This window comes from Nematolebias whitei, chromosome 17 (genome assembly GCF_014905685.2).
Source record: "Nematolebias whitei isolate Nwh7 chromosome 17, NemWhi1, whole genome shotgun sequence".
Classification (NCBI taxonomy): Eukaryota; Metazoa; Chordata; class Actinopteri; order Cyprinodontiformes; family Rivulidae; genus Nematolebias; species Nematolebias whitei.
In genome coordinates this window covers 34,907,831-34,933,046 of record NC_056514.1, presented here as the reverse complement: position 1 = coordinate 34,933,046, position 25,216 = coordinate 34,907,831, and the positions used below count along the sequence as shown (strand labels likewise).

The following is a 25,216-nucleotide window of genomic DNA, read 5'->3' as shown; positions in this document are numbered from 1 at the left end:
GGTGTAAAAGCTAAAACATTTCATTGTGATTCATGTGAACGTTAGCCCAGCTTAGATTAGCTTTTAGCTCATCAGTCTAATCAAAATGAAACTTTTATTTCTCCAAACTGAAGTTTGTCGAGAGCTATCCACAAGAGTTAAGATAATTGTTAATAACCCCTCTTCAAAAACTTGAACTGTGCTTTAATTGCCCGATACGTTGTTGAATGTAGTCTATTGTGCAGAAAATGCTGAATGATCTGTTCTTTGGCTGCTGCTAAATGGTAAATGGACTGTACTTGTATAGCTCCTGTCTATCTTATTTCAAGATACTCAAAGTTCTTTACACTACAATCTGTGTCCTCATTTACCCGTTCATCCAGCACTCTACTAGATCTCTACAAAACTAATTGAACAAATCATTCTAAAGAGACTAATCAGAGCTTTATCACATTCATACACTGACGGGACACACATCAGAGGCAATGAGGGGTTCAGTGTCTTGCCCAGGGACACTTCAGCATGTGACTGCTGGTGGATTCGAACCCCCCAACTCTCGCATTGGAGGACAACTGCTCTAGCCACTCAGCCACAGTCGCCCCTGTGCTGCTGTTGAGCAACAGAGCGATGGCTGCAGCCCAGAACACGTGCTTCGTAAGAGCAATTGTATTTGACCATTTGTAGAGCTGGCAGAAACCCTCTCCTGGCTTCAGGCCATCATTTAAAGGAATCTTAACATGTCAAGATCTTTGACTTCTTTGTCTCGAACTGCGTGGCAGTTGGGTTCTCTCTCGCTCTGTTTCTTAGACGTTTTCAGTATGGGAATCATCTGTCAATTGTTTTTTTCATCTGAGCGCTCAAATATTTTGGTAATTTGCATCTTGCTTTAATAGAAAAGCAGCTTTCTTGTGAAACTACTCCCACCCCTGACAGAGAAAACAGCTGTACGAGGCGACTGTTGCTGTTGAACTGACAGTTTTTACTGTACGGTCCAATGTTTTAGTGCGCTTACATCAGGAGAACACCCACATGTACTGATGATTAACTTTTTTGTGCGTCGTACACGCTTCTGCTCTGTAGTTGCCTTTTTTTTTTTTCTCATCAGACGTTGAAATATATTGTTCTGCTTCACATCTTTCTGTCTTGAACCTTGAAAGACACACACTGAAAGAAAACTTGCCCCAAAGCACAACAGAATTATTTTCACTTTTGTTTGTATGTTTTTCTTTGACTGTTTGGGTGTGTTGGGACAGCCCGCATGTGTAGGTCAGAAGGTCCGTGACCGTCTTTCCGTCTCCACTTCCTGCTTTGTGCGTCTCACAGGCTTGATCCTGCCCGCCATATGGACCAGTACACATTGTAGCTCTCTTTATGGTAGTTCAACTGGTTCGGATGACGATTCACTACTAGTGAATTTGTGACAATTAGTTTTAATGCGCAAATTAAAAACACAACTGAACTATTAATTTTACACAGAGCAAAACTGAACAGACTAAACATCTTCTTACTTTTTGTGTAGATGTTTTTTCAAGACTTGTTTGCAACTTAAAGCTTCTACGGCAGCTCAGAATGGACAAATACCGCATTCCATTTATCTCAGAAGTCAAAACCATTTACAGTAGTCCCTCGCTACTTTGCGGTTCGACTTTTGCGGACTCGCCCTGTCACCGTTTTTCCAAGTAAGATTGAACATGACACACAATTGGCTGATTGATGGATGAGCCGCAAGAACGGCATGGATTGTTTAAAATAAATTATTTTAAACGATTTATCACCTGCTAAATCATTAGGTGCAGGGAGAAGCTCCCTCCTGCAGCTTGTCATGATCTCTGCTCTCCGCCACCTGCGGCTCTCTGCCACGCCCACATTTCTCCTCCATGCTGCAGCAGCTTCGTGAAGGGTTAACCCTTTGCGCTCCTGCTGCGCTTCTCTACAATTTAAATGGGATTGTTTATTTTAAATGCTATAGTATTTACATTTAGTTTATTTACACAGAAGGAGGGAGATTGGGAGCAGGTGATGAGTGTGATTGCAGCAGAGAAGTGGGCGTGGCAGAGACATGCTGTGCTCTTTTAGAGCGTTTAGAGTTTAGAAACATTGTTTAGAATATTGCAAGAGTCTGGGCAGGGTTTATGTTGCCCTAATATATATAAATACCAAAATAAACTGCTGTTTACTACCACTATTTGTACTACTATCTCTACTTCGTGGTTTTTCACTTATCATGGGGGGCGTGGTCCCTAAACCCCGCGATAAACGAGGGAATACTGTATAATTTTAACTAGAGATGGGACTGGAACACAGAAGTTGAAGCAACAAAGAACCGAGCAGTAGATGGTTGCAGTATAACTTTCAAAACTAACCCTTTCATGTAAATGAATGGGACATTTTCAGTGACTAAAAAAAGTAAAAGTGCACTTCAGAATTTTTTTTCAGTTGCTGTTTCCTGTTGATTCACACAGTTATGACCTTACGACTATATGTTCAGAGATTAATTTTTTAAACTATTATCAGTTAGGGATGCACAATATTATTGGCATGTATCAGTATCAGCCAATATTAGCATTAAAGTTCAATATCGGACATCGGCCATTCCATCAGAATAACTCACCAATATAAAAGATGCTGTTTTGTACGACAACCCAGTGACAAGGATGCCTGCAGCACCAGCTCTTACAGCTGTTACACATTTTTTGTAGCAAATAAGCCTAAATAAGAGGGCTATGTTCTGACAAAGGAAAGTATATTAAAAGTATCGGTTATCGGCCGAATAAGTTTTAAAATATCGGATATCGGACAAAAATCCAATATAGTGCATCCCTAATATCTGTTTAGTCTTAATTAGTCGTAAAGCTTATAAAGAAAAGTCATGTGACACTGTTTGACAAGCCTATTAGCGAGTTTGGAGGAAGTGTAGGTGGGACTTTTGTATGGAGGATACAGCCCATGTTCTGGTTCCAACAATGCAACATGGCAGCAGCCATAAACCGGCCATTTTGGCTTCAGTTTCAGTTACTGTAGTTGCATCATCCACTTTTATGTATGTATAAATAAAGGTTGAATGAATGTCAATGATTGGAACTTGAATCTGGGAATTACATCACATTTAACTTAACCATGTTCCAGATGCAACTTGAAAAAAATCTGCAGGATTTTCTAATTGTTCTGTTCCGTTGCAAAGCTAATGGTTATTAGCAATACAAGCTAATAAGGTATTTGACAGTGATGTGTCTACGATTTTTCTGTCTGTGTGCAATAAACCCATTAAGATACAAACTGATGAAATGTCAAAATAATTAAAGTTCATTACTGTATCTGTCAACACTACTTAAGGCAGCCATGTTGCAATTTCAGGTTAGGCTTATTTAAGAATCTCGAATTTTTTTGAGCCAATCTAATTGATTTTTTCAAACTCGTACCTCGAGAATGTCAACTTCCAAGTACAAATAAAATTCATTATTAAAGTCACACACCATGAAATAACATTTCTGCTAAGTGTAGATTGTTTTAAGGTAATACTGTGTCGATAGGACCAGTGGGCAGGCGGTCAACCAGTTCATAGACTTCCATCTTTTTAACACTGACATACGTAGTAAGAGACATTTAAATAGTTGCTATGACAGAAGAGCAGTGATTTATGTATCCTCCCAGCAAACATTTTAAATAAAAGTCCTTCTTGTCTTACAAATGACTGCATGAAACGTCCATCTCAGACTAGTCTAAGCTGGAAGCTTTTACCTTGTTGCTTCCAAGACCTAAAAGATGTGAGATAAATGAAGAAGCCACATATATTTATATCACAGAGGTAAACAAACACTCTTAATGCGCTTTATTGACTTGATTGTTCTGCCTCAGTCTTTACCGACAGTTATTGTTTGAGAAAAGCACTCAAGTGCATCTAGACAATTTAGTTTTCCAGATTTCTCAGTTTTTCCTCTTGTCTTTGTGAATTTTTGGTGTTTCATCATCATTATTTTCACCTTCTGCTTTCTATTCATTAATGTCAGACCCCCATTTATCATTTTAAAATGATGTTTCAGAAACTTTAATGTGTCTGAGGCAATAATAAAGTTTGCATTACTGTCCCTGCTTTAAGGAGAGGCGTAACATCTGAACTGCAGCAATTTCCACTCTATTTATTGGTAATTACAGATATTTGCATATCTGCATCATTTCGTCTTCACATTAAAGTTGATTGCGAGTCATTTTATAAAATAAATCTTCAAACTGCACCGTGTGTTGTGTCTGCGCTGCAGCAAGTGTGAAATTATTCACACCCAGAGCTAAAAATCCATTATCTGTTCACATATTGCAGAAATTGACCAACTCCTGTAGCTTCCTCCATAAGAAAATCAATCTCCAATGTGTCGCTTTTGATTCCCATGCTCATTGTCCCCCTCAGCTTACCCCCACCCCCACCCCTGTGCACATGAATGATTGAGTAACCTTATTGTTGAACCAGTGATTCACCTCACTAATCTTATTTTCACTGACAGTCTTATTTGTTTGTGCCATGCATGCACGTACAAAATAGATCCAGTTTTCCTCTGACTGGCTCTCCAGCAGGTCATTAACCCCAGTCGGTCTCAACGGCACTTGAAGCCAGAAAATAGCACCACCTGATTGGCTAGTTGTGTGAGGTCGATCATAATTAGGCACCCATCTTTCATTCTAATTTAACGTTAAATTATTTATTGTTCGTATGACATGGTGTAACAACAGTGATTTCCTTGGTGGCATCTTTTTATTTATCAGTCAGCATCGTTGTGAGAACTTCAGGCAGGCCAGATCAAAAACATGTGTCCATTTGGAACAAGAACCGGGACGAGGGGAGTCACGCTGCAGCATTTCCTTCCAATATAAACAACAATGAAAAATGCTCTGCTGTGGAAACTGGGGGGTTGGGTTTCCTTTATTGTTGGGGAGCGTAGCGTCAACATCATGACCCCGACTTCCCTGAAGGAAAGGTTTGGGCTGTGGCTTCAGAGGGGGTGTCAAGGAAATCCCGTGCATCATTGCACTTCAAAAAGATATCCCTGGAAGCACAGCCACACAAAGAAAGGATACCATCTGTGTTAGAAAGTCAAAAAAATATATACAGTAGCCCCTCGTTTATCGTGTGTGTTAGGTTCTAGCCCCCGTCACCCCCCATGATAAGTGAAAAACCACAAAGTAGGGATGGTATATTTATTTTAGTATTTATATATATATATATATACACAGGCTTTAGAAACCATTCCCACATTCTTGCAATATTCTAAACTCTTAAACCTACGTCATTTTAACAACATACATACAGCACTGTATATGTAGCTACTAAATTTTACTTACCAGGCTCTGCAGAACAGGAGCGGCTCGGTTTGTTTCCGGTCCGACTTAGTTCCATTTTTGCAGACCCTGTACCCTGCAGCAACCCACAATCAGTGTTCTAAACTATTAAACCTACTAATTTTAACAACATACTTATACACTGCCTGGCCAAAAAAAAGTTGCCACCTGGATTGAATTAAGCAAATAGGTACGAGCCTCCTATTGGATAATTACTGCATGGGTGATTATCTTTCAGCTGGCAACAAGTTATTTAACCCCAACTGGTGCAGTGAGTTGCTTCTTGTTTCTTAAACAACCGTGATGAAAGACACATCGTGTGGTCGTGGAAAAGATGTCAGTCTGTTTGAGAAGGGTCAAATCATTGTCATCAAGCAGAGAAAACATCTAAGGAGATTGCAGAAACTACTAAAATTGGGTTAAGAACTATCCAACGCATTATTAAAAACTGGAAGGATAGTGGGGACCCATCGTCTTCGAGGAAGATATGGGGCTGGAAAAACATCCTGAATGATCATGATCGGCGATCACTTACACGTTTGATGAAATCAAATGGAAGAAAAACAACAGTAGCACTCAGGGCTATATTTAATAGGGAAAGTAAGAGCATTTCCACCCGCACAGTGTGAAGGGAGCTCAAGGGATTGGGACTGACCATCTGTGTAGCCTTAAAAAAAACACTAATCAGTGAGGCTAACTGGAAAAAAAGGCTTCAATTTGTTAGGGAGCATAAAGATTGGACTCTGGAGCAATGGAAGAAGGTCATGTGATCTGATGAGTCCAGATTTACCCTGTTCCAGAGTGATGGGCGCATCAGGGTAAGAAGAGAGGCAGGTGAAGTGATGTACCCATCATGCCTAGTGTCTAGTCATCAATGCAAGATCTTGGTGAAAAATTAATGCAACACTGGATGGAAATAGATCTTGTGACATTGCAGAAACTAATCCAAACAATGCCACAGTGAATGCATGATGTAATCAAAGCTAAAGGCGGTCCAACGAAATATTAGTGTGACTTTTTTTTTTTTTGGTGGCGACTTTTTTTGGCCAGGCAGTGTATGTAGTTACTAAATTTTACTTACCAGCGTGTCGCGGCTTGGAGGTCCTCATCGGCTGGTTGAAAGAGGTGAAACAAGTCCCATTAAGCTTCAGATGTACCACTGGATCATCGGCCGCGCGTGTCCGGTGACAGCTCAATGTTGGCCGTTTGAAAGAAGTAAAAAAAAATAGTCCCGTTAAGCTTCAGATAAACCACCGGACAATCAGCCATGCACGTTTGCTCGGAGGTCCATGTGGACGGGCTACCAGTTCTCAAGATTCACCGATGGGTCTGGAGGTCTGGTTCTGCTCAGGTTCTGGTCCAGTTCTATGAATTCAGTGCGGCTTCTCTGCATCTGCTGATCAGATCAAAACTTTACCTCTAGTTTTTTCAGCAGAAGGAAATGGGGCTTCGGGTGGGGCCCTGTTGCCTTTTGGGAAATGTGGTCATAATGAGCAGGAATACAGTTGAGGATTACTGAGAGGAAACTACAAAATGGCGGCACCTGTCCAAAGTATTTTATTTTTTCATTAACTTTTTTCTGTACAGTACTGTATCCAGTACTGTCCCAATCATGTGAGTAATATTAAAGCTAACAATCGTGTCCTTTACAATATTTTGTCTGTAAGCCCACAAATCACGACAGAGTGAATCCGCAAAAGTCGAACCGCGAAGTAGCGAGGGATTACTGTATTTATGAATCGAGCAAGCATTCCTTTTTTCTTATAACACAAAGTCAATGTTAGTTGTGGACTTCAACCTGCAGAAAGTTAATTCATCTCACTAAGCTTTGAATCAACTTTCTTCAAAAACAAAATGAAAGAGCCAAGTCATTCTGTTGCAACATGTTTGGTTCAAACACACTTTCTCCATTGAAGCTGATTTTTTCCTGAGCTTTGGTAGAGAATTATCACTGACCGCTGCAAAACCTGAGCGCATCTAATATGTCAGTCTGAAAGTCAGTCCTAAAGACCTGTTTAATGTCTAATTTCCTCCACTTGGAACACCATTTACAAACTAGACATCTTGCACTGATAAAGACGGGATACTACAACAAATTAAACTATGAAAAGTTTATTTGACTCACAATCAACATAAAATGTTGAAACATTTGTCCCTTGATTTCTATTGAAACTGATCCAGTTTCCTGCCACAGAAGCTGGGGTGGAAAAAGTACAAAAATGAGGTAGTTTAGTCCAAGTGCAGTTACTCATAACAGGGACCCTTCACCCTGCTCCAACAATCTACCTATACAGGCTCTCTGGTATGCTCCATCTGCAATATGAAGAGAGACAATCAATAAATCTGAAGAAAAAGAAACAGGAAAATGGCTCTCAGCACCCACTGAATGCTCATACACCTACCCTGGCAACATTTAACATCCACAAGCCTACCAATGAGCATAACACCCAGGAAATACAGAATAAACCAATGGAGCAAACAACCATAGAGCACTCAACTATCAAGAAACCCCAGGAAAATGTGGCTGAAGGAAGTAGACTAGAGAAACGAACGGTGTGTTCTGAATCAGTGTCGGGAAAGACCAGGTAAAAATGGAGGCTTACCACGAATGCAGCCTGTGAATGCAAAGGTGTTAAGGTTTACTGTTTTTTTTTTTTTCTTTTTGCAGTGTGAATGCTTATTGATGAAGAACTTGCTGAAAAACGGCTGAAATTATCTAAAAAATGCTGAAATGTGGATGAAATGGAAGAACAAGCGTAAGTTAGCAGAAGAAAGCAGAATTTTCTGAATTAGGTTTAAAAGAGCAGAAATTTGCACTAAAATAAGGAAATTAGCTAAAACAACTGAATTTAGCAACAATAACAAAAAAAGCTAAAAGGCAAAAAGAAGCTTAAACTGTCAGAAGAAAGTGGAAGTAGCTGACCTGAGTTCAAAAATGTGCAATCAGCTGAAAAATCGAAATTTAGCACAAAAATACCTAAATAGCAGAAATAGCAGAAAAGCTGAAACTTACAGGAAAAAAAGCTGAAAGGAGCATAACAAGTTGAAATTAATTAAAAAAAATAAAGGAATTAATTAGGCTGAAAGTAGCAGAAATTACCTTGACAAAGTTGTTTGTTTTTAAACAGCTGAAATTACCCGTAAATAAAAAATGCTGTAAAGCTAGCTGAAAAAGTAGAACAAGCTTAAATTATCAAAAGAATACAGCAAAAACACATGTTTGCCCAATTAGGCTGAAAGAAGCAGAAATTAGCACAAAAGAGTAAAAATTATCTGAAAAAAGCTGAAATTAGCAGAAAAAAAAAAACAGCTGAAAAGTAACTAAAAAAGCAGCATTTTAAATGTGAAAGTACAATACTTAAAGCAAAACATACACAAAAAACCCAAAGTACACAAAATTATTACTCATTTACAGTAATGTGAGTATAGTTTTTCCACCTTTAAAGGAGTTACTTTAATATAAAACAAAGCATCAAGTTGATTCTACGTCACCTTTAGCTTGTTATAATGTCATGTTTATATATTACAGTCAGTGTAGGGCCACAGCACAGTGAAACAATTTGTTTCTCTCTTGGACCATGTATTTATTTATTTATTGCATTGTCTGATGTTTTTAAATCACTTCTCTATTTCCATAAATGTCATTGCAGTCGCTGGTTAGCCTTTATGAGCAGCGCTGCAGAGCTGACTGGCGTTTATGTCGTTTCAAACGGGCGGATAAATGTCACGTGGCATTATCAAAAACACTGAATGAGGTTTACGAGTGCTGTTATTGTTTACAATGTTTACAATGCCCCGTGATATTAAAACGTCAAACGGCACGGACACGTGGTCCAGAAAATAACTTCACCGGTTTTACTCTATTTGATTTGAGGCTGTGTTTTTCTTTAGATCTGGCTCTGTGTGGTATCCTAGTTAGTGTTTTTAGCCTTTATACCTCTGACCTAGGTCTTGTGTTTAGCAGCTCTTGCTTGTGGTGCCTCTCTTTTATTATGTGAGCCGATAATGGACATTTTCCCTGGTTCCAACTCTTAAATCTGAATGTTTCTGGCTCTCTACATGAGTCCTAATGCAGAATAGCAGATGTGGAGGATGGCTTGGAGCTGAACCGTCCTCCTTCATTGCTGTTCCTCGTCTTTTCATCCATGCCCCTTGGGTCACCTTGCTGGGACTTAATGGTGCCCCAGCTGTGCATGTGAGCAGGCTCAGCCGGGTGCGCTGTGCTGGAAATGGTCCCAATCCCTGAGGTGTGCACCCAAGTGCTGTAGTGGAACAGACAGGCAGTAGGAATGTTCCACAGGGATTAGTTTGAGAGGGGGCTCATAAAATAAAGAGACTAGAAGTGAGAACTTTTAAGGGGCTGTTGCGTTGCATCAAATAACTCTTCTTAAATACATCGTGTGTTTAATGGGGACCCAGCATCAAATCACTGGAACATCTCTTCTACTGTTTGACATTAAAGCTGGGATTCCCTCCCTCTTTCACATCTTCTTCGCCGACTAACTGACCTGACACCCATTTAACCTCCTTCATGTTGAGGGAACATCGCCGTCCACCCAAACTGCTCACACATACAGAGGACAGGGATGCACACGGAGCCTGGAGACCTTCCACACCTACGCACATCCGCCTGCCACCTGCTGTTCAGCAGCTGTGCTCGAGAAAGACAGCTCAACTCACTTAGCTTGCATTTAGCACCATTCCAGTTGTAGAGTTCCTCTGTTACACAGCTCACTCCTGCAGAGAGATGGATTCGAGTTCCCCGTCGATGTATTAATTATGTTTCCCTCTAGTGCAATAAACATTGATTTTCAGTAACAGCTGAGCATAAGTCACATAGAAATACCACTTACAAGTTTGCGTCTACGCATTTTCCATCCTTTTTGTTTTCTGCCTCTTTGTGAGTTTCACTAGCAACGAGGCAACTGTTCATATTTTCCGAATGCAGCTGTTCAATCTTTAGAGCAAAAAGGTGAAACGTTTGGAATGATTTCTCCAATAAATCCATGTTGGGAGTCTTAAAACGTCCACATCTCACTCCTGAATTATGCCTCCCTCAGATGCTTTCTTGAATTTACAATAAAAGCTCAAGGAACTTTAAAGTTGTATAAATTCTGCCCAGCATGGAAATTAGCATTTTTTAAATCTAAAGGGCAACCAGAAGGTTACTTTTCAGTCAGTTTTGTTTCCCTTCTTTATAAAAAATGACAAAAAATCCTAAAGGAATGCATCTGAAATATTTTATACTGTTTTGCTGTATAAAGTTCAACATATTTGGTTTTGTTGCCCTTTTTTTCCTTTTCGTGTAGCTTATGTTTGAGGATTTAACAGTTTATGTTGCAGCTGCACTCAAAAGCTCGATGTGTGGGTGCATTTATGTAGGAAGAAAATTATCTTCAAAAAGCGTTGCTATTGTCACACTTTGCCGGTGTTTCTATCGTTGCTCCAGTAGGTTTTTAAGCTAGTAAACAGCCCTGGAAGTATCGAAAGCGACAGCAGTGAGAAAAGCCGATATTTGCATGCAGCAAGCTATTGATAAACTCATGGTGATGTGTCACAGGCTTGTCAGTGGCCAACTCAATAAGAAAGTTTCAGTGATTTCTCAGCAGAAATTTTATTAGCCTTTATTTAACCAGGTACCATATTTTCCGCCGTACACGTTGCTTTGTCCTAAAAATCGCATCAGTCCAAATATGTCTAATAAAGTGGAAAAATCCATAAATACGTCACTTCGCCGTATACGTCACATCTATTATGAGTCACCACTGACACGTCGCGTTTGTTACACGTCACTGCTGACAACCTGGAAATGTGGGCAGAACCCAGAAATGTGGGCCGGTGTTGTGCCAAAAATCGATTGACTGCCAAATGGCGGCCGCGGGAGCGTGCACAGGAGGATTTTAACAAGAATTACACTTAAAAACAATTATTTGTTTGCTCAGAATTATAGTAAAGGTGTGTCTCACTTGAAGTTTTACTTAATAAATGCACTTCAACGGTCAAATTAGATGCATTTCGCCGGGGCGGCGCAGCGAAATGAAGCTGATTGGATGACGGATGCCACCGTCATCCAAGCGAGCTGGATGACGGTGGCAGACTATGGCAAGCCGATTGTGTCATTAATAGCCACTTTTACCTATTACATGATACAACGACATGTCATAGTACTCGAGTGTCATCTAACGGCTGAAAATGGTAGTGTTCAATATTTTCAGTCAGAGTAAATTAAAACGGTCATATCTCAGCCAAAAATTGGTTTATAAATATGGGAAAAAAATCCATAAATATGTCGTTTCGGCATATAAGTCGTAGGACATGCAAATTATGCAAAAAATGTGACTTATAGGGCGAAAAATACAGTAAATCCCTTTGAGATCACATCTCTTTTGCAAGGGAGGCCTAAGCCTGAAGGCCGCCTGACATACTTTTGAGCTGTAGGATGAAACCAGAGTACCCGGAGAAATCCCACGCTAACACGAGGAGAACATGCTAACTCCACACAGAAAGACAAGCTGGGTCCAAGCTGGGAATCAAACCCTCTACCTTGTTTCTGTGAGGCAACAGTGCTAACCACTATGCCGTCATGCTGCAGGTTACAGTAAATGTCCTCTTACGGGAGCTCTCCAAAACAAAAGTTGTTTTCCTTCTTTGACTTGGTCATTTTTTGTCTGTTGAATCTTTGGTGCCACCTTTTGAGTGGAAGTGTTATGGCTGCACATGCAATGTTGGCGTGAACAAATTGTGTGGTCGCACATTCCCATTTCTTAAGCTCCTGATTTTTTTTATTTGAAATCAATAAAAAACTAAAATAGCATGTATTTTTTGATTGTTTGACTGAACACGTGTTGCATTCCACGTTTTTACCGGACAATAAAATGATGGCCAACGTAGTGTTTGCGATGGTTCTGTTTCGAGGCTCAGTGGGATTTACCTGTCTAAATAAAGGTTGAATGAATGAATATTTCACATGTGGTATTGTCGTAGGCCATTAGAGCGTCATTGTCCACTCATCTCCTCGTCTCATCTGTGGCATCACCCCCCCCCCCACCACCATCACCCCTCCTTCCTCCCAGCTTTCATTGTACCTCTTATGTGTCTTTGGGGATCGTACATGCCCGCTGGGTCATTGCTGCATCATCATGCCTTTTCTTTTGTCCTGTAGGTGTGTGTATAGGGTGTGTGTGTGTTTTGTTTTTTTTTTTTGGGGGGGGGGGGGGTGTTAACTCTTCCTTTCTTTGTTGTATATTATTTATTCTAGTTGTAACATATGCAGTATATTTTATTTTAATTGTATCAACTTGATGTAAAAATATCATCAAGCCAATCAGTTTGACATTATTTTGAATACAAGTATACACATAATAAAGAAAAAAATAAAATGTGTTTTTTTAGTCTATGCATTTTTATATTTATTGCAATGTTGCTTTACAAGTTCATCATTTTCTGGATTGTTGAATTGCAGTGGTTTTTAAAAGCTTTCTAACCAACCAAATTCTACATTTGAAGTGAAGAGGCTCAAGCTAGGAGGAGTGGTGGTATATATCCCATGACAACATCAAAATGAGGGTGGGAAAGGTAAATCACCCATGCTTGCCTCCACCCTCATTTGCCCCACTCTGGGCTCTTGAGCAAGACCCCTAACACCCACAAGAGTTGTTGCAAATGCAACCTGGGCTCAAACCCGCAACCTCAGGTTTACAAGACAGCTGCACTGACCACCATGCTACCGCAGCTCCCAGCCAAAATAAAAATACAATTTAACAAAATAAAATGAAGATTCTCAAGCTGATGGACCTTTAAATTGTATCCAGTGTTTTTCTCTTGGTTTTGACCAAAAACAATGATCTAATATGACTTTACACACCAATAGCAATGATAAAATGCATCCACAATTAGAGTGTATATTGTACTGAACTAGTTCACACACATGACTGTTGGTTTGTAGAAGTTGCCTACTGAAGTCATTTGTTTTTTATTAATTATTTATGAATTTATACATCTGTCATGTTTCAGATTATTTTATTAGTCACCACTGAGGGAGATATCACAACTGATTTGTCTTATGCACTTATAAGTTCTAGCATTGCGCCGCTCGAGGTGGCTGCATGTTGGAGCAGCTCTGTTACATTCATTCTGAGATATTGCTTTTGGAAACTTTAATTCTTGTTTTTCTGGATGTAAATCACTTTATTTTGGGATGATTACTTCCTCTGGTATTGGATGCTGTGCAGCTGGAAGGATTTTTACTGAAACCTTTTTACTTTTTTGCTTTGTTTTTTTTTTTGTTTGTTTGTTTTTTTTGAATGTCCAGAGGACCAGATTGAACTTTTTTGGCTTTTTACTTTTGGACATTTGTTATGATACGTAACCATGACAATTAAAAAAAAAAAATTTTTTACAATTAGAAGCAGCTGATTAACATCTCAAAAGCTCGAATAATATCTCAACTACAGCCCCAAATCTCAAATGAGTTGGAAAAGGAGGGTTGGTGGATGCATTCCCATCCACCTGCCGGCAGTGCTCGAATGCCTGACCACTGAGATCTTAAGATCTCGTACAGAGATCCTGAAACTGGCAAGAAACGAGGCTTGTGACAACAGGAGGACTGGGGTCGTCCCCTGGCATCTGCAGCCGGCTGTCCGTGGCAATGAGGAGCTCGGCAAGCTGCTGGAAGGAGTGGCCATCGCTCTGGGAGGAGTTCTGCCCAGCATTCGGGCGGTCCTGCACCCCGGGGAACCAAGAGGCCAGCCGTGTCTGGGTGGACATATCAAATGACATCTGTGGTCATTTTCTTCAGATCCACTGTGGGACAGACCTTTACAAGAGATCCTTCCTGCCTACAGCCATCAGCATCTATAACATCTCTTAATGAAACAAGGATAATGAGTTACAACAACATTTAACTTCCCTTTGGGATTAATAAAGTATTTTTGAATTGAATTGAATTGAATTGAATTGAATTTGAAGTTAATTTTAGTTTATTCAGCATTGAGATTTTTACAGTACTGTACTTAGGGAAACCTGAAGAAACGTTTCAGCCTCGGGGAAAAGTCTTCATCAGGGTTTGTTACAGAGGAGAAATTAGGCCGAGCTGAGAGTTGCAGAGTGTGCTTGAGATAGGTCTATGGATGAGTTAGCCATGTCTCTTTGCATTTAAACGCACATCCCACACTTTTTGCTCACCCTGCACCTCGTCTTTTAACCTCCCCACCCATGCCGTCACACTTTTACCTACATGTATCATTTCTTCCGTCATTATGTCATTCCCCCTTTGTGTTCCCTCTGTCAGGGGCTGCCTTTACGCTCACATAGGGCTTCTTTCTTTTCTTCCCTGTCGCATAATTGCCTCCAGCCTCGTGCTCATCCCCACCCCCTCATCTGTACAGACTCCAAAGAGGAAACAAAAGAGGAAGGACAGTAGAGCCTCGAGTTACCAGACAGTAAAATAAAGATAGGAGAGATAACACATTTTGTGCTTTTATGGGAAACTTCTCAGACCTAATTTTGGTAGAAGTTAAGTGGTCAGAGCAGCCAGTTTGATTTCACCTAAAAGAATGTGTGTGTACACCGTGGTCCGTAAAAGATAAATGGTGTTTTCTGGACTTAATGGAAGTTTGGAGTATCTGGCAAGTGATGGGTTTGCTGTGCATGTTCAGTCTTTCACTGGATGGGTTCTCCATAATTTAGAAGCCTTTATTTTTGTGCTGTACTACTAAGACGACAGAAGAGCAGTAAGTGGCAGAGGAAGACTAACAAGGTTGTCAGTTTCTTTGGATGGGTTCTTCTTTGTTGAAACGTTTCATCTTGTATCCAGAAGACTTCTTCAATCTGAGGAGCTGCAAGCAAACTGCTGCTTATAAGACTGTTTGTTGCAGCTCCTCAGACTGAAGAAGTATTTTGGATAAAAGATAAAACATTTAAAGAAAGAACCCATCCAGAATACCTCACTCAACCTTGTTAGATTTATCTTCCTGGATTATTGAGCATGCATCAGCATTGGCAGACAAATAGTTGTGTTTATAACAGTTAATACTCTAAGAAGCCCCGTGCATTTTTCCAAGTGGTTGTAGGTCCTGTTTATCATCAAGTCTGTTAACAATCCAAACAGTACATAAACTTTAAGATTTCCTGTTTGCTCCAGGGTTTTCCAAGCAGGCTTCTCAAATGTGAACTCATTTCCTTTTTGGTTATTCCCATTCTGCCCCGTTCCCTTTTCTCTGCATTGCCTGGCAGCAGAGGAATCACAAGACGGAGGCACAGCAACTTAAACGAGCCTGTCACATGCTGCCTAATTCAAATAGGCTGTGATAATTCGCCCTTTCACTCCTTATCCATCCTTGTTGCAGGGGCACCAACCAACCTGCGTGTTTCCATGACAATAAGAGCAGCTTTTGGGGGCCCAAGTGTTTTTGTGCGCAGCAGGATTCCCCACTCCCTCGCTTTTCCCCCCTAATTCAAATAATCTGACTGTCTCCCACCCATCCCCCCTCTCCAGTGTTCATGTTATCCACCTGAGCCCCACATCGTCTTCCCACTGGCTGAGCTTTTCTTCTATGACACCAAACTTATTCCAACTCTCATCATTTAACACAAAACGAGGCAAGCTTTTCCCAAAGTCTCTTTCAGTACATTTAAAGTACTTATTGAAGATCTATGACAGTCTGACTGTTATAACTGAACTTTATAAACTTTATTGTCATTCAAAGTTGTACTGCGCTCCATGAAAAATTGAATTAAATTTTGTTTCATTTCTCCACAGCAGTGTAGGAGCACATAATTAAATTCACTGTACATTAATTTTATACTTTGCTTAGAGCAGAAGATGCAATCCGTGTGCAGATACAAGAAGTAATGTGCAAATGTTAGCAAATGTTCCTTTCAACTGCACACCTAGACATGTGATAAATTTATACATGCATGCACAGCTATCTACATATATGTATACATACATACACAACACACACAGCATCCATGCCTGAGTGAATTCCCATATACGGCTTATTTTGGGTAAGGGTTTTTACTAAGGTATGTTTGTGGCTGTGTGTGTTTGCTATTGCGGTCACTTCATTAGTGACCTGAATTCAGCAGTCTAACATCTCAAAACTGTTGCAGAACACAAATATAGAAGGTTATGATGGTATGAACTAAACATGAACTAAACATGAACATGATGCTATTCATGATTGTAAATGTTTACAAAACAATTTTCAGAGACTTTAGGCTCCAGCAAAGCACAGTCAGACAGCGTATATGTACCACTTTACAATTAGGCTCCCATGCCACCATCATCCCAGTCCCAAAAAGCTCTACAGTGACTGGTCTGAATGACTATCGGCCAGTGGCCCTCACCCCGATAGTCGCTAAATGCTTCGAAAAACTGGTCATGACTCACATCAAAACAACCATCAACATCAACGAGGACCCTCATCAGTACGCATACCGTGAGAACCGATCAACAGAGGATGCAATCTCCTCTGTGGTCCACACTGCGCTCAACCACCTGGAGCAGAAAAACTCTTACGTCCGTATGCTCTTTGTGGACTTCACATCCGCCTTCAACACCATGATCCCCCAAACCCTGATGGACAAACTATCCACACTAGGACTAAGCCCCTCCATCTGCAACTGGGTACTAGACTTTTTAACAAACAGACCACAGTTAGTGAGGATCCACAACCTCTCCTCCTCCACCATAACCCTCAGCACTGGCTCTCCTCAGGGATGTGTGTTGAGCCCCCTCCTGTTTACTCTGCTCACATATGATTGTGCAGCTACCCATCCAGGCTGTCACATTGTAAAGTTTGCAGATGATACAGCGGTGGTGGGATGCATCACAAACAATGATGAGTCCAGCTACAGGCAGGAGGTGGAACACCTGGAGAGCTGGTGCAGAGAGAATAACCTTCACATCAATGTGAAGAAGACAAAGGAGATGATTGTGGACTTCAGAAGGAACAAAAACACCTACACCCCCCTGAACATAAGAGGATCTGTGGTGGAAGTGGTCTCCAGCTACAAGTACTTGGGTGTACACATGAATGACAACCTCAGCTGGAGCAACAACACCACCAGCCTGATCAAGAAAGCTCATCAGAGACTCTACTTCCTCAGACGGCTGAGGCGAGCTGGTCTGGGAAGCTCAGTCCTCACCTCCTTCTACAGATGTGCAGTGGAGAGCATCCTGTGCTCCAGCATCAACGTGTGGCATGGAGGCTGCACAGCTGCAGAAAGAAAAGCTTTGCAGAGAGTGGTGAAGGCTGCACAGAAATCTGTTGGAGTCAGTCTCCCCACCATCACAGACATCTACACCTCCAGATGCAGGAAGAGGGCCACCTGCATCATGAAGGACCCCACCCACCCAGCACACACACTTTTTGCCCCACTCCCCTCAGGAAGGAGGTTAAGGAGCATTAAGTGTAGAACCACTAGACTGAGGAACAGCTTCTACCCTGAGGCTGTTAGACTCATGAATCTCTAACTAGAATAATCACTGTGAAAAACCATATCATGTTGTTGCTGATCTGTTTCATGTTGCTGCTGATCTGTTTCAATGTTGATGTGTTCATGCGTGCACATCTGCTCACAGACTCATGTTCATGTTTGTGCTGATGTTCAATGTTTTATGTTATGAGTGCTTAGTGTATATTTAGTTGATGTTTTTCTTAGTTCATATCTTAGATGTTGTTACTGTTTTTCTTATACATTTTATTGTTGGATGTAACTGGGACCCTGTGTACATAATTTCGCTCCACCACATGTACCACATGAGGTGCGAATGACAATAAAGAAACTCTGACTCTGACTCTGACTCTGACTCTAATAAATAGTTTATAGATGCGTTATTATTTCCTCTATAAATACTTTATAAATCAAATAATTACTGCTTATTATGCATTAATTAAAGGTGACAGAGAGACAAAACTGACCAGTTTCTTGCCAAATAGTGAACCACATCTGTTCACCTATATATTTCATCTAGAGTTGTCATATTAAACATTTCAGACTAAGTTAATACCTTGTAAGCACAACAAGCATTTATAAACCTATTTTTTAGCATATAATACTGTACATTATCACTGCATTATAAGTATATACAACTAATATTATATCCTAAAAAAATTACATTTGCAAATGCTTATTGTGCTGCAAAGTCTGAAATTTTTAATATAACAACTATATGAAATATATAGGTGAACAGATGTGGCTCACTATTTGGCAAGAAACTGGTCAGTTTTGTCTCTCATCCTTAATGCATAATAAACAATTATTAATGATTTATAAAGAGTTTATAGAGGAATTACTAACATATCTATAAACTATTTATTAGCCATTTATAAGGGGAGCCATATTGTAAAGTGGTACTAATATATATATATATATATATATATATATATATATATATATACATACACACACACACACAATCGCTGTTATGTAAGAGTAATATGTGTAATAAATTTCAATGTCTCAAAGGAATCCAGGGTCATTTCTATGAGACTAAAAGTCTTTCTCACATCGACTAGTGTTATTGTTCGTGAGCCCACCATCAGGATAACACTGGTGACTAATAATGTGCATGGCAGCGCTGCAAAGAGAAGAATAAATGGAATGACTAAATCAATCTGACTTTAATTTTAAACAAAAGGTTGTGAAGGGAACTTAAAGGAACCATTTATGTGAGTAAATCTACCAATATGTCTACGCTGAAGCTGGTCTGAACAGAGGAATGGACCTCAGTTTATCTAAACTGATGTGCAGGACTGAGTTTAGTTGGTATGCAGGTGGGCGTAACACTTCACACATCAACATATATTGGGTTATTTTACAAATGACCAAATTCAATATTTTTGTCTCATTCGTTACACATCAAGTGCTTAACCTTCTTTTAAATAATTAATTAGCTTTTTGTTGAATTATTTTACCTTTTAATCTGAAAAATGTGCAGCTTTCTACATGAAACCAATAAAAATGGACATAAAGTTACTGCACTCCTTCAGATTTTGTATCTTTCATCAAATATAGAGAAGCATTTTAATGGAATACCCCCCATAAATCATTATAGTCATGATGGTTGGTGTCACAGATAAGGTATAATATATGTGATCATATTATGATGTTATATATTTCTATTGAGCTTGTCTTTTAGTAAATGTGAAATATATTTGAATCTACTGTATAGTGAGAGAAGTATGTTTTTTAAATCTCATTAAGTTTTGGACCTCTCATGCACAATTGTTCTGTGCAATCACTTTCAGCTATCTTTGTGCAAATTTTAAAAAGCTGGAAAAAGGGGAAGTAAAAAATAATTTTAATGGAAAAAAGGCCCATATTCCTTGTGCAACAATGCTATTAAAATATAATTTGCACTTCGCAGATCTATATTAATTTTATGCGCCACTCCTGGCTTTAGCATCATGGAGAATATTTCAATTTACAGTTTATGTGGCACTTTGTATAAACCGTTAACATAACCTCACAGGTTCTGTTCATTTTGAACCCCTCCACTTGACATGCAGGAGACATGGCATCACAACCAAAGAGCAGATGGCACAGCACCAGAAAGATTTCAGACAGACCAAAAAGGAAGAAGTGTGAAGGGGAACAACAAAGGTCCCGAGCTGGAACAAACCCATCTGCTCACAGATGGATGCAGAATTCTTTTGAGGCTGTTACAACAGTCTTGTTGCTATATTTGTCAACCCACTCCATTTTTATTTTATTATTTATTTATTTTTTTGCAGAAGGTGGGATGGAAGCTAATAGAAAAACGAGGAGAGAAGTGAATATATGAGGAGGTGTCTGCTCTCCAGCAGGAGACATGCTCCCAGGATGCATCTGGCCTTGTTACCATGCACACATAATCATCAGCTTTGATGTGTTTTATTACTCAGTCATTAATCACTGTAACCGTTTAGAGGAACTTGTTTTGTTAGGAGTCCCAGAACACTATTGCTACATTATTATGATCTCAACAGAGAACCTATTTGTAGAGAAGAAGAAAAGGCTCAGTCTGCTACTTGTTTATTTCTCTTTTTATTACAACCAAAACTTTTTAGGGATAGTTTTTTTAGTGTATGGCTCTTGTAAAAGATCATAAACAAAATGTTTGCCAACTGAACATTTACCTTTTTACCTAGGGTGCTCGGTTCTGTTGACAAGGTGGGGTGCCCTGCTTGTATAATGGTAGGGGGAATTGGATAAGCAAATCGATCCAAGTATTATTAACAACGATACCAACCTCATGCAGTTTAAATCTTGGACCTCCTCATGTTTTCAGCTACAGAACAAAAGTCCAGTTGCTTCATCTTGTTCTTTTAATTTCCCATATCCTGGATGACTGAGAATCTACAGCAACAAATACTAATGTTAGTCAGACCGTATTGGTGCTAACGCGATGGGATCGATACTTGAGTTTGAGTTTACCTTCAGTACGTCATTCTCACTTCAAAAATACAATCATGCACCAGAGGAGCCATCAAGAGGCAAGAATAAATGTAGCCACTGGCCCAGAATTGCACATGCCAACATGTGTAGCATCCATATTTTCTTCTTTATACATAGCACGCTGCGTGCAACATCACAGTTTCTTCTGCGCATGCGGGTCACCTCAGAGCTGTAAACCATTCACGCTGGAGTCTGATGGAGGTTGTATGTCAATAATAATGTGAATGACCACACAAAAACATTAGATCTGAGCAAAACAATCTGAATTGAGCTTTAAGACCTGTAGTCTGAATGTAACTTAGGTAGCTGGGTTTTTATAGGAAATACATTTTGGTAGATTTCTTGGAATATACACATTTTTAACTTTTAGGAACGTCCGTTAGCGGAATGCAAGTCAACAGATCAAAGTTTCCTTTGTGGAAAAAAAAAAAACAACGCAGTTTTAGCATGAGCCCAGGACTCATAAATGTAGTAAGGATACAATGCTGCTTTTGCTACCAAGAGATAGTTACCACTTCTTTTTCCGATTGATGTATAGATACCGCTGAATGTAAAGCCAATCATTTCTCTTTCTTTCTTTCTTTCTTTCCCCTCTGTAGTCTCTCATATTTCTGGGATGTGTGGCAGCTGCGGGCCTCGGCCTCAACCTTCTGTGTTTGGCCATCTACCTGAGCTGTTTGTGCTGCTGCAGCAAAGACGAAGACGAGGAAAGCAAGAAGCCCAACTCCTGCTGTGTCACCTGGTCGGCTGTCGCTGCTGGTCTTATCACATGGTGAGGGAAATATGACACAGACGAGCCATGACTAACTAACTGTTCATCATGCATGTGTGTTCAAAACTAATGTCTGCCACTCATTTCTGTTAGTGATCTTTCTGAATTCTCATGGAGAAGTAAAGAGCATGATGTTATCACCACGGTACCCTCTCTGTTTCTTTGAGATTTAATGTATATATTTGGTGCATGGTACAACCAGAAAATGGTGGAGTGCTTCTTTTGAGCTGGTTGGAAATCTCTGCCTCAAGCGGAGGAATTCAGTTATCTGGGAGTTTTGTTCACCAGTGATGGTAGGATGAAGCAGGAGGTTGGCAAACGAATCAGGGATTTGTCTGCAACAATGAAGGCATTGCTTTGGTTAGTTGTGATGACAGAGCTGAGACGAAAGGAAAAGCTCTTGATTTAACTACATTCCTGCCCCAAGTTATAGACCTGAAATATGGATGACTAAAAGAACAAGGTCCCAGCTGAAATGAGCTTCTCTGTGCTGTAAGGTGGTAAGGATGCTCCCTGGGTGCCTCTCTAGGGAGGTGCTTTGGGTATGTCCGACTGGAAGGAGACCTCGGGGAAGACCTAGGATACGCTGGAGAAGCTATATCTCTCAGTTGGCCTGGAAATGCCTTGGGGTCCCCCCAGAAGAGCTAGAAGAGGTGACTGTGGAAAGAGATATTTGGGCCTCCCTGCTCAAGCTGCTACCCCTGCGACCAGACTTCAGAATAAGCGGAAGGTAATGAATGGATAGATGGACGGATGACTGTTTCATTTTCCGTCCGCAAAGTTTTCTCAATTAAATACTGGAGATTGTGGAGCTTTTAACTCTAAACCTTTGTGGGTTTGCCATGTTTTAGATGATTAAAAATCTCCACCAGAATTTAACCCTGAACAGTGATAGTAGTTAGCAAACTTTTCTGTTTGTTCTTGATGGTCTGCAGCTAGACTTTTTAAACTCAGTAATATGGATAAACCTAACACTAAAGTGTTTAAATAAACATAAACCATCCAGACAGAGGTTCACCAAAGCACATTTTCTTTGCAACCTTTCCTTTCTTTTGGTGTGTCTCTGGGGGAACAGTTGTGTTTTTGTTAGTCCACCTGTGTTATGAAATATCTAAAGGTTTTGCATGAGCTGCAAATACTTATGATTTAATTTCATATTACCATAGTCAGGAGTTTTCTGTTCCTTTGATGAATTCACTCTCTCATGTTTCTTGGAGAATCTGTTTGAACCGTAGGAAACTGACGTAGTTAGCATTTCACTGATAACCTATACTCTTTGAAGATCTCTGTGGGTCTCCTGGTTTCAGACTCATCATACAGAAGAAAGAATGAAAGACTGGGCATTAATTGCTGTTACTGCTTAACAACCTTTGATATTATGAGGCTCGGCCATCTTTCATTTAGCACTGTTCTAACTCAAGCTTGATCCTGTTGTATTTGTGGAAGCCATTGATGGAGTGAGTGTGTCATTAACGCATAAATGTGAATGTGTGGTCACACATTTAGGCCAGCTGGAGGACAGACACCTATTTTCTACAAGTAGATAAAAAGAAAAATTCTGCAGTGATTTAAAAGCTAAATTTGGTCATTTGCTGAGCGTTTATAAAAGAAGTGATTGTAGATAAGAATTTTACAATTTGTTTCATAACAGAACATGAAAGAGATAAAGTTTGTGATGCTTATTACTCCAAATCAAAGGTGTCGTTGCAAATTATGCTGTTTATCCATTGCGCAGTGTTGCTATGTCTTAATTTGACCCATATCAGTTCTACATGGACTGTACTTGTATAGCAACTTTCTACTGTATTTTATCAAGATACTCAAAGCTCTTTACACAACAGTCTGTGTCCTCATTTACCCATTCTTACAGCACTCTACTAGATCTATACAAAGAATAATCAGTGCTTTATCACATTCATACACCGATGGGACACACATCGGAGGCAATGAGGGGTTCAATGTCTTGCACAGGGACACTTCGGCATGTGACTGCTGATGGAATCAAACCCCCAACTTTTGCATTGGAGGACGACTGCTCTAGCCACTCAGCCACAGCCGCCCCACATGGTCACATTTCCACATAGCCAAGTGATGCCTCGGTGTGGGCACATTGCCATAGAGCAGGTAGGCATAGGTGCCACAATTTCCAAAATTGCCATGGTGGAGTCGAGGCCACCCTCCCTCCGCCTGTAAGTTGATTTTGTTTGGTTTGGCTCTCCCTCAATTTCATTGTCTGCCAACAATCACCATCTGGACCTCCTCGTTGCGTCACTGTATTGGGTTATGTGTTGTCATTTTAATGGATATTTTATATGAATTTTTTTTAAATTAGATAACAAAAATTAATATGGTGGTTGTGAAGTTTCACCACTTGACTTGGCTTGGTTGGATTTGCGGTCCAGAAGGCCCTAGGAACCGAACCCGATGTAGATGAAATTATCCAATGGAAAAAGCCCGAAGTTATACCGAGTCAAGCCCAAGGAAAAGGGTCAAAGGTCATCAATATTAAACAGGACTTGAAAATGAATACACTTGTTGGGCTTATAAGATGCAAATCAATATGGGCTTCATCAGGTTTGTACACCGCTTGTAAAATATGTTTTACTGTTCATTGCATGGATGAATTATTATGACAAATGAGCCGGCTCCCTTTGATGATCTGTGTCCAAAGATCTGGATCCCAGAAAAGTGCCACTTCCCTTTTCATTGTTTGTTAGTTTTTCTGTCCACTTCTTGACACAACAGGTTTGGGTTTATTAATCCTCACACCTGCCTAGTGTTAGTTATTCTCTTCCTCTGTTCTTCCAAGGTTTTATTTGAGCCCTGCTGTGATCCTTTTCCTTCAGTGATGGTGTTGGCTTTCCTACTGTTTCAGCTTTAATTTGTGTCCAATCAAACAGAAGTTGTTTGACTTAGTGTTTACCTCAACTTTTAAGTTGGGATGATGTGCAGTACATGTGGTTTGTTTTGTCTGGAGCCAGCTGGATTATATCAAATCTTTAACCAACAATCTCTTTAATTTTAAGTAACATTAGCCCAACTGTACTGCCCCAAACAGATTAACGAGGCCAGTATTATAGCATTCCCATGGTATAAATCAACGTAAATCCCAATATTTTAAAAGTTGTATCTGCTTTTGCACTAACGCTGCTTTAAGACACAGACTTGATTAAAGTTACAGACACATACGGTCTGATTCAACAGTCGGCGCAGACATCAGCAGATTAGGTTCGTTGGTAAAATGGGTTGTGCAAAAAGGAGATAATTTAATCTGTTACCAGGGTGGTGGAAACTCAACCATGTGACAGCCACGTTTGTCAGCTGGTGGGCGATATTAAATTAGGCCCCAAACATTACCGTCATTGCACTTTTCTGAGCTTATTGTCAAACACAGTGGGGCTTGGTTGTGTAAAATATCCTGAAGCCTCAGCAGAAATGGCTGAAGCTGTATTGTTAGTGAATTGCTCTAATTTTGTACAACTCTTTACTGGTTTTCATGTCAGTTCATTCGACTGGGGTGCATTTAAAAAGGTAATTTGCAAATTAAATGTGAAAAAAAGAAAATGCTTTCCTGGGGAAAAGTGGAAAAGCATACGCTTATTTATTAATCGCATGCCAACAATGTGCAACAAGGCAGTAAATCCTTTCAAAGAGACAGTCTTTCATTATGTAATCTGAATTATAAACATTTGA

General features: G+C 40.0%; 1 protein-coding gene across 1 annotated transcript in view; it reads left to right on the top strand.

Moving 5' to 3' along the window:
- ttyh2 (tweety family member 2) overlaps nt 1–25,216 on the top strand; it is a 90,085-nt gene that overhangs the window by 7,060 nt on the left and 57,809 nt on the right. The window contains exon 2 of the mRNA XM_037691180.1: nt 21,351–21,523. Coding sequence (XP_037547108.1) covers nt 21,351–21,523 — 173 coding nt within the window. The remainder of the gene's footprint in view (nt 1–21,350; nt 21,524–25,216) is intronic.